Source organism: Anoplophora glabripennis, unplaced genomic scaffold (genome assembly GCF_000390285.2).
Source record: "Anoplophora glabripennis isolate ALB-LARVAE unplaced genomic scaffold, Agla_2.0 scaffold658, whole genome shotgun sequence".
Lineage (NCBI taxonomy): Eukaryota > Metazoa > Arthropoda > Insecta > Coleoptera > Cerambycidae > Anoplophora > Anoplophora glabripennis.
Genome location: NW_019416734.1, coordinates 153,062 through 163,244, shown reverse-complemented (window position 1 = coordinate 163,244; position 10,183 = coordinate 153,062). Strand labels below are relative to the sequence as shown.

The following is a 10,183-nucleotide window of genomic DNA, read 5'->3' as shown; positions in this document are numbered from 1 at the left end:
ACTCCCTTGGGAATAATTGACTATTTCTGTTTTAATTTTGATGTCATAGAAACTGATTTCTACTCCCGACCGTGGACAAAAATATGTAAAATATAAAGCATTCATTATTATCGAGATACATAATGTTCGAAGTGTTCGAACTTCACAGTTAACTAGAATCTATTCCACCTTATTACTACTTTGCAACCGCTAATAAATAGGTTGAACGCTTTATAGCTATTAACTTCTTACTCCAACTCTCTACTAATTAAGTGATTAACAACAGATGGAACTCGCTGTAACGTACTCGACAACTCGACTGACTAATTACTGTCTATTCAGTATCGTTCGAATTCTGAACGTTATTTTTTAATCAGTGACAAATAATTTATTACACTTTGGGACCCGTGCCTGTAAAGCGCCTGATGATATAGATCCTATTGTCCCAACCAATATGCCATATGTTCGAAATATGGTTAATATATCCAATGCATGATAATATGTGTCAAACTTAATATTAATAATACGATGATTAAATCCATCCATCCATTAAATTTCGAAGATAAAAATGATGAAGACTAGTATTTGTATGGCTGACTAATCATCAGTTTCTAGTAGTCGATGAATCATCTGAATCTCAACTATATAGTAATACAAATTAAGCTTAAGATTTTTTGCACACTATTGGGTTTGTTGCCGTAACGTTAGCATATTTGAGGGTTTTTGCGCTATATCGACAACTAGTGGCATTTTTAACAGTGATTTTAATGTAAGGTCACCGCTACAGTGAAAAATCGTATAATGTGCCAGCAGCCACGAGAACACCTACATATGTAGGTACTTTATTTACTCTACTACTTAGTTAAGATATACAAAAAAGTCCGTCTAACAGTTACATTGCAACTTTAGGTAGGCTTTGACTGTCCACTGCCAGGAAGTAGCGGAATCAGTACTTTCAATTCTAAAAACTCGTTGAAAAGGGACGGATAATAAATAATGTAATAAAATGATAAATAACAGTGATAAAATCCTAATGTCTAAGATCTGAGGAATCCGATCACGCCTCCTAGATTCTTACGGTCCAAAATGCATATAAACTTAAAGATATTAGCACAGAAAAATTTAAAATAATATATTTAATATACACTGTGCATCTCAGTGCGTTTTCCAATATTTTGCAGTCCATTCACATCTGTTATCTTTGGAAAAGGAAAAAATGTTGAATGAAATAGTTTAGAATTTTTCCTGAAGCGGCAGAATTTTGTATCAAATCAAGCAAATGAACGTCACAAAAGTGTCAAAATAAACGCCTTTATTTTTTTTATTGAAACACTTTAGAAAATATGATATTTTCTTAAGATTATAGTGATATAAATTGACGGATGCCTTTAATAGCAAGGAAGATATCAATCTGATCGATCGATCTCCCTTACTATAAAAAATACCAAAAATTATTTCCCTGAGATATAAACATCTGTGTATCCAAATATGAATCTAAAAATGTACATGGTATTCAATTAAAAAGAACAATATAGGATTTAAAAAAATAATAACTGCAGATGGAGTGTGGAATTTAAAATAACACTGTGTACAATATCGTTCACATAATAATCTACTCCCCTTTATCTTTCTTGCCTTTCTATCTAGCCAAACATTGTAGTAACAGCCAAAGATTTAGTAAAATTTGTAATTTCAAAAAATCTCAGCGAAAATAAAAGAGAAACTCGAAAAAGTCCTATCCGCGAGATTATTGTAAAATTGTCTAAAGGAACATAATACAAGACATCTCTCATCTTGTGAGTCAAAAAATTTTATTAGCTAACTTTTCTATTTAAACAAATAAGTGAGGAAAACAGTTTTTTCACTTTAAAGGTTTTGTCATACTTCAAAAGAGTGCCAAAAGTGGGCGCTGTAGGTGCAATAGTTTTCGCACAATTCTATTTGTTTATAACGGAGGCTCCAAAAGTTATGAACTTTAAGCCCCTGTACAGGCGTTAATTTTCAACCAAACATGATTCTGAAAGCGTCATTGTAATCTTAAAGACGTAATTAAGCAACCTATTAAAAAATATCACCATTTTTTGACATTAACATTCTCAAATTGTGCATTAAAAAATCGTGCGTTTTTCGCTTATAAACAATTTGAATAACATTGTTGCTATTTATGCTATCTCACCGAAAATATATGCAATGGATAGGTGGCAAAAAAATACAGTTCTAAATTAAAAAAGTATCGTCTACAACCAACAAGAGCCATGATAAGAATTAAAAAAAAAATCGTAGCGCAATTGTTTATAAATATTAAGACTTGAATTTTTCGCAAAATACAGTTACGACGTAAACTACGATTTCCCGTGAATTGCAATGAAAAATGTGGAAAATTAACGACTCACGAGCCCTTTAAAGAGAAGGTATTCGCTAAGTAAACTGTCCGGCGGCCGGTAGCGTGGTGGTGGGGGAAGCTCGTCCAAGCGGTCGCGCGTTCAAATTGATGCGCGCTGTAAATTTTGCAATATCTCGGCTTCGATTCATCGTAGAGACTTATAATTTTTTTTTTAGACTGGGGTAGCTCGACGAAAAAATAACAATGGGCATATTTACGAATTCGTAGAATAGCCCTGAGCCCCAGAAAAAATGCATCTTTTATAATTAAGTCTTTTTTCATTTAAAAAAATGTCACAAAAATTATTGTTAAACGAAATATTAATTAAAATTTCAATTTCGGAATTATTTTACTATTATTAAATAAATAAATCAAGCTATCGTTCATTTAAAGTTATTTTTTTTACATATTAAGGCAAAGTAAACTTGTTTTTTCAATATTTTGTTAGATATTTAATTACGATTTAAATGTAAAATTAAAGTAAAAATTCACAAATTATTTTCAAATTTTACGTTATAGATTTAGTAGATATACACCAAACTTTTATTTTTTTATGTACTCACCGTGTATATTTGTCGTTTTTTGGATTCCTCTATTTTTTCATATTATAACCTATTGTCGCGGATTTTCTCTAGTCTCATTTTTGTTCGCCAACATAAGGTTTGTTCTAACCTTGAATCACAAACAGATTACCAACCTTACTAACATTAGTGTAAAGTATAGACCTATGTAAATAGACCAATACCTTAATATTTAAAAACTGGTATTGCATATTCATATCTGCACTTTAGAGGTAAATAATCATATTTCCAGTTTTGTGTTAAAATCTGTAATAGTTTGGCACTTTGGCGGGTTATAGGATAGATTATGTTGCAATAAATATTAAATAATAACAGAATAACAGCAATACGCATGCGCCAGATCAATGGTTTGAAGATAATCCGCAAATCGTTCTGAAAGTTTTCAAACAGGTTTGATTCTTAGATGGAAGAGAAAACTGATCGTTTACTAATCGTTACCACCTCTGGTTGGAACGCATTTAAGTTACTGTGCAGAATCCTGACTGCTTAAGAAACTGTTTATAACGCTGGTTGGAACATACCTATAGCCCCGTGTTGGAGAATACTATGGACATCTTCCAGGATTAACCAGGCCTCCGGTTGGTCGCCTGGTTGGACTACGAGATAAATCGGTTGTCTATCCCCGGTGGTGGTCCCACGTTGGGCGCCACGATGCGGATGCGGCTCGCCCTTGGTCGGTTATGGCTGTTGAGACCTACTAGGCTCTCCTTTGAGCATCATCAACGGGTCGTAGACCCGTATGATGGGACGGGAAGGATCGTAGTGTCCAGGGTTTCTCTTCTCCTCCGGTGCCAATGCGTTGGACGTCTATTTGGGGGTTCCCTGGCATCTAGTTCCTCTCCCTCTTTAAGTACGGCCCTGCGGCTATCATAGAGGGAAAGTGATATCTCTGATCATCCGCCATCGTTCTGAGTTCGAGCTCAAGTGGAAATTCCACGATCTATTTGTTGAGATGTGTTGCGATTTAAACGGCCGTGGGAGTGCTTCACTAAGTTTCGTTTCCTATTTAGGACACTTCGAAACGTGGTTCGGGCATTTTAGTCATCCTAGGTGCACTTGGTACGGATCTGATACCGTAGTATCTGAAAATCACTGTCTTTAGTTCACTATAATTTATTCACTGTGTACGGACTCCTTAGAATCCCCGGTACTGAAGTTGTTTGCTCAGCGTAGAGCTGAGAGCGTTAGAGCTCGAGGTTTGGGTATTTTTTGTAGAGAAATAATAACTCAAGAATAAGGTAAATATATTGTTTATTTGTGTGCTGCTTGATAGAACATAATGCTATGTAGGTATATGCTGCAAGGTTTGATTCAGTGACACCTCATTTCGGGAGACGGCTTTTGGTGTCGATTCATCCACTTGAAAATTTTAAAAGTGGGGTGAAATTTTTTATTTCCTTCGTATCTCGTCAGCGGTCTCAGGGAGATTTTGGCATAGGAGTGGTCATCGTCCGATGACACGGGGGTGGCTACGCCTGCTCGATGTCGTCCTGGTGGTTCAACGGTATAAATTTGGAAAGGTCGGTGAATTTATCGGAAAGATCGGTGATTTTGTATCTAGTGACATTTGGATGCTGCGACGGTCGTCTGGGTGTCTTCAGACGTTGCATTGAACGGCTTGTGGCTTGGCAGAAGACCGTACGTAGCGTCTGGGGAGCTTCGAGTAGAATTTCGATATATCCGTGAATTTTAGAAAGTTCGTCCAACATTCTTTTACAGCTTGCAGAGATGCTTAGGCGTGTTATTGCAGTTTGCCTTTGATAAATTCGTATGAGAAAAAGGGGTTTCGAGTGTTTTGATAGCTAACTTCTATATATCGGTGAATTTTGAAATTCGCTCGCCTTATGTTCTACGACACTATCATATATTTGCTTTGACAATTTGAACAATATTTTGGTTTACTACTGATCCTGCACATACTCAAGATTGTCACGGAACCAGTGAGTAGGTATATTTCCCCTTGTTAAATTTCAAATTTACAATTTCTAAAAAAAGAAACAGAAGGTTGGTTCACAGAATTGCAACATTCAAATGTTTTTCCATACACTTATATTTGAGATCGCTAGAAAATTTCCTAACACTTTGCCCATATGAATTGTAGTATAAATTTAAATATTTATTATTGTATTTGTTAAAGTTTGTTATTAATTATCTCCGATATTCATAATTTCTATAATATTGACCAATACTTACAACTTGTGGCAGTTGCTAAGTCGTCGGCCTAGACTTCTCTTCTCGACGCTTCGAGAGACACATCGCTCTGTTCTTCAGAAGAATGTCAGAAACTACACAGTACAAAATAACATAGTGCAAGTTCAAAGTTGTTTATGAGGGAAATTATTTTGGTGTAGAATTTTGAGTGAACTTATGATGCTTATGAAAACAATATTTAGTTTCAAGAAGCAAAACTTGTTAGAATGAGAACATACTATGCAAAAATAACTCCATTCCTTTGTTAATATTACGCATTTCTGAGTAGCGGGATAAAAAGATTTGTACAAAGAGTGTGGAGTAGTTTAAACAAAATATTGTGTTGGTTTTGAGTGAAAATTTACTCAACTTTTTTTCGATGTATCTACATCGTTAAATACTTTCATCTTGACAATGGTTCGTTACTTCGATATCAAACATATCTCTTTCATTCAAAAAACACAAAAATCTTTAAAACGAAGATGAAATTAAAAAATGTAGTCATATACATTTGCTGTTTTGCTCCTGGATTGTCAAAGTAGCTATCAGCAAATTGAATACATTGGTAGAAATAGCTTCTAATAAAAAATAAAAGTTATAACAAAATATCGATTTTAAGCTCTCAGCTTTATTCACAAGAAATAGCCATTCTTTTTTTTACTCTCTTTGGTATTAACATTCGATTTTCTTTTTAGCGGACAGCAGTTTCCTGCTGGCGAACGCACAAATCGTGGACTACCCGATCGTGTATTGCAACGAGTCTTTCTGCAAGATCTCGGGCTACAACCGCGCTGAGGTCATGCAGAAATCCTGCAGATGTGCCTTTATGTTTGGGGAGCTCACCGATAAGGAGACAATAAGTAGGGTGGACCATGTCCTAGAGCACCAGCTGTACGATCAGTTCGAGATCCTCTTGTACAAAAAGAACAGTGAGTATTTCTTGAAAGCCGTTACATACACGACATATCGTTTTACTTTATCACTGATTGGTTTCTGATAAAATGTTCACTCACTTTGTATTGTGTTTTTGTCCATAACTGTCGAAAGTGTATTTTAATTTGTAGCATAAGGAATATTTACTTATATTTGTTTTTGTTTAGACGAAGCTATTTAATTTATTTCAACGAAATTTGGGGGATAAATTTATCTTCAATAAACTATAAATCTGGTAATTTAATATAGTTCATATATTAAATAAATAACTACATTTTTTTACTTATTTTCATAACTGACAGTAATACAGATGCTGTCGTCAACTATTTTTAAAGTGTAATATAAACACAGACTGATAAAAATATTTTAATGTTCTTCAGGTAATCAGGATATCTTCTCATGCCACGTTTCTACACAGATATTTATAACAAAATACTTTTAATAGTTTTCTATATAATAATGATTACAACTGCGAAGTTGATAGTTAAAATGCCAAGTTAATATAGAATAGTGTCCTCGAAATTTCGTTTACAATTCTGCAGGGTGTTTTCTGGTAATTATTGAAGGAATAATTCCTCAGATCCTTTAAAGATGGAGAGTTTATATGAATACATACGAAAATGATGCAATTTTGAGCCAATTTAGTCTCATACAAAATTTCTTCTCATATTTTTATCGTTTTTTTCTCATTGGATGGCATTTTTTGGACAAATGAGAACTTGATCGCTCTAGTAGATTTATTCTCTTTGTTTTACGAATGAAAGTTCATTTTTCTCTTAAAATTTCAAAGTTAAATTCCCCATAGATGTCTTTTCTTCAGTGTTGAAGGAAGATTACAGAAAATACATAGAGAAAATCGGAAAAAAAAGAAAATAGTTCCGTGGATATTTTTACATTCGGTCAGGAAAATGCCAGCTACTGAAGTATAAAAATTGGATATGAGGAAATAAATCTTTTTGAAAAACTGAATATGTTTTCATAAGCCTCTATCGTATTTTAAATTATTTAGAAAAGTCATGTACAATGTGATAAATTATTAGATTTTAATATATTAATACATATGTTTTACAAAACGGCATTCCTATAAAAATTATTTAAAAATGTACTCATTCCTACTTGGTTTTGACAACAAATTTGGTAACTTATTTAAAAAGCAACAATAGGTTAACGGCTCAAAAAATTGCACCACCTGTAGGAAACTATTACCATACCAAATAGAGGAGTTGTTTTGTGTTTAACCACCTTTAGAATTCCATTAAATATAACAGAAATCGTTGTACAAAGTAAAAAAGGGCATATTGATGTACCTAATACATAGTACAGCTACAAGTTCAGGTACAAATAAAGCTAGTTTATATGAGTATTGTAATTTTTGTATTTGTTTTATAATTTATTATTAGTGACGAATCAAAGTAGTGTAATTCGTTTTGTTTACATTATCAACAAAACGCTTTCAATTAAAAGATTAAAGGGAACATTTAAAATTATTTTGTATTTTAAAATATAGGGAATGCATTATATATACATGATTAAATGCGTAATTAATGGTAATGTATTACAACAAAGTAATACAATAAAATATTCTGAAAGTGAATTAAATCAGATACACATAAATAATAACGACAGTACAATGCGTGCATAATAGATTCCCAATTTATATTTTATCAATCATAAATTGAATATTATTATTTACATAATCATAATGTTGAGCAATTTATGACCAGAGAATTATGTTTAACTAAGTATAGGTTACAGGTTTTGTTATATATAAATTTAAATACGGAGAGCAATATATCGGGTGTCCCAAAGTTCGGACAAGATTTGAATTTGCGCCATTTCTCCGGTAAAGTGTTGCCAACGAAATAAAAAGGCAGCGTGACAGTTCAGGGTTTTTAAAAATGGAGCGCTACACGAAAGAACGACGCGTTTTAATTGTTGAGCAATAGTTTAAAAATAATTAAGGTTTGGCAGCCACATTTCACAATTTTCGTACAACATATGGTCGGAATATTGATTTAACTTCATCAACTCTAAAGAGATTAACTGAAAAATTCAGGAAGACTGGATCAATTAATCATCTTAACTACACTGGCCGTTCCTCAACAAGTCGTTGAACACAAAACATAGAAGCAGTTCGTGAGTGTGCTGCTGAGAGTCCAGGAACATCAATTCGGTACCTTGGACAATAATTGGACATTTCAAGAAGTGTGTGTACTACAGTGTATGCTCACGAAAGATTTGCATCTTCATGTTTTAAAAGTTCAATTGACTCAAGAACTTAAGCCTACTGACCCCGCAGAGCGAAGCTAATTCCTTGAATGGATTATGGAACAACAAGTGGATGCCGATTTTTCGAACAAATCATCTTCAGCGAGGAGGCTCTTTTTCATCTTGATGGCTTCGTTAATCGGCAAAATTGTAGCATTTGAGGTTCAGAAAATCCACGATACCAAATGTGTTTTGAGCAAGACGGTGCCGCATACTGTACAGCCTGATAAACAATACAATTACTGCATTTCCTGGTCGTGTAATTTCCCGTTTTGGTGATCAGAATTACATTAAAGCCGATGTGTCTTTTCCATTGCGTCACAAGCAATACTGGTATGAACTAAGACGAAAAGCCCTAGTCAAATTAGTCACTGTTTTCATATAATTGAAATGTCATCTTGACAATTCCCAAATCTGGATATTTCCCTTATTTTAATACTGGTATTACTGGATACAAGAATATGCCAAGAAATTGATGTTTCAACGTTCAGAAAATATATACAACAGTTAGTACGCAGACGCGATCAAATGAGCTGTCAAATTTTTAGTCCGAGTGTCAGCTCTATTTTGTAAAACTAATACCCAAAAAACGTCCATCATTTTCTTTCACTCTAATACACATAAAATATTGGAACGACTGTCTGTGATAGATTGAGACTATGAAGACATTTATTCCATCATTGTATCTCTTTTTGACGCGTTTAACAGATAATGAATTCGATGCAACGACTGTCTTTGATATTAGGACACACTCGTGACGTAATGGCAATCTTAAAACGGTTCTAGTGTAAGTTCCCAGATGCGTTCGACTTTTTTCTTTGGGGTTTTTTGAAGTCTAAGGTTTATGCCATTTACCCGACATGCTATTCCATACATAACCCTAGACTATATATTTTATGAATTTATAAAAAATGTACAAGTTTTTAATGAAAAACCTGTGTTTTTATCAAAATTACTTCTTACGCGAATTTTGGGCCATCCTTTATATACATACAAAATATAGCCCCTTGATTTAAATTTCTCTGGTGATAATTTTTCGTTTCGTTTCGTATTTGAAAATTTTAAAGTATGTTAAAATATTCTGGCATTTGTGGTAAAAGAATAAAAAAATAAACAAACCCCTCAGCCATATTTATTTATTTATTTATTTACAGATTTGGCAACAACATATTGATAAACAATACAAGTTACAGGGTGCACTATAGATAATAATATAATAAGAGCAGTGCGTGTACAAAACTCAAATTAAATAAGAATAACAAGTTACAATATACATAGTAATACAATAAACAAACAATCAATATTAATAAGTAATTACCTAGTTTTAACATAATATGATTAAGGGTAAAAAAAAGGAAAGAAAAACAAACAAAAAACAAAGTACAACAAGAAAAAAGAGAAGAGAAAAAACATTCAATTAAAAACCAAGCAAGGCTTGGCGTCTAACCGAGTTGAAAGAGAGGCTCAAAATGTCGATGTGATTAAAAAACAAATTATAAAATTTTTGCAACATACTACATGGGGAGTTATTTGCAGCATTGGAGGCATGTGCAGAGTGATAGAATAAATTTTTATCAGTTATTATCAATGTGGATTTACTGATAACAAGAATTTTAGTTTTAACAAAGAGCAATTTTAGTAAGTATACTTACTATAAGTAAATAATTTCACACAGAAGATAATCATAATTTTATTAAAACTAATATGTAATTATTTCATGGTTATCTTTTCAATATCCTAATTTTTCACTGTGACGAAGAATAAAAAAACACAAACACCAAATGTATATATGTAAACAAAACAGAATATACCTACTACTAAAAACCACAAATGTCTGAATAAACCCTGA

General features: G+C 33.1%; 1 protein-coding gene across 1 annotated transcript in view; it reads left to right on the top strand.

Moving 5' to 3' along the window:
• The first annotated feature begins 5,917 nt into the window (after nucleotides 1-5,917).
• The window catches only part of LOC108913488 (potassium voltage-gated channel protein eag), a 140,539-nt gene continuing 136,273 nt past the window's right edge, over nucleotides 5,918-10,183 (top strand). The window contains exon 1 of the mRNA XM_023455345.1: nucleotides 5,918-6,062. Coding sequence (XP_023311113.1) covers nucleotides 5,933-6,062 — 130 coding nt within the window. The 5' untranslated portion in view covers nucleotides 5,918-5,932. The remainder of the gene's footprint in view (nucleotides 6,063-10,183) is intronic.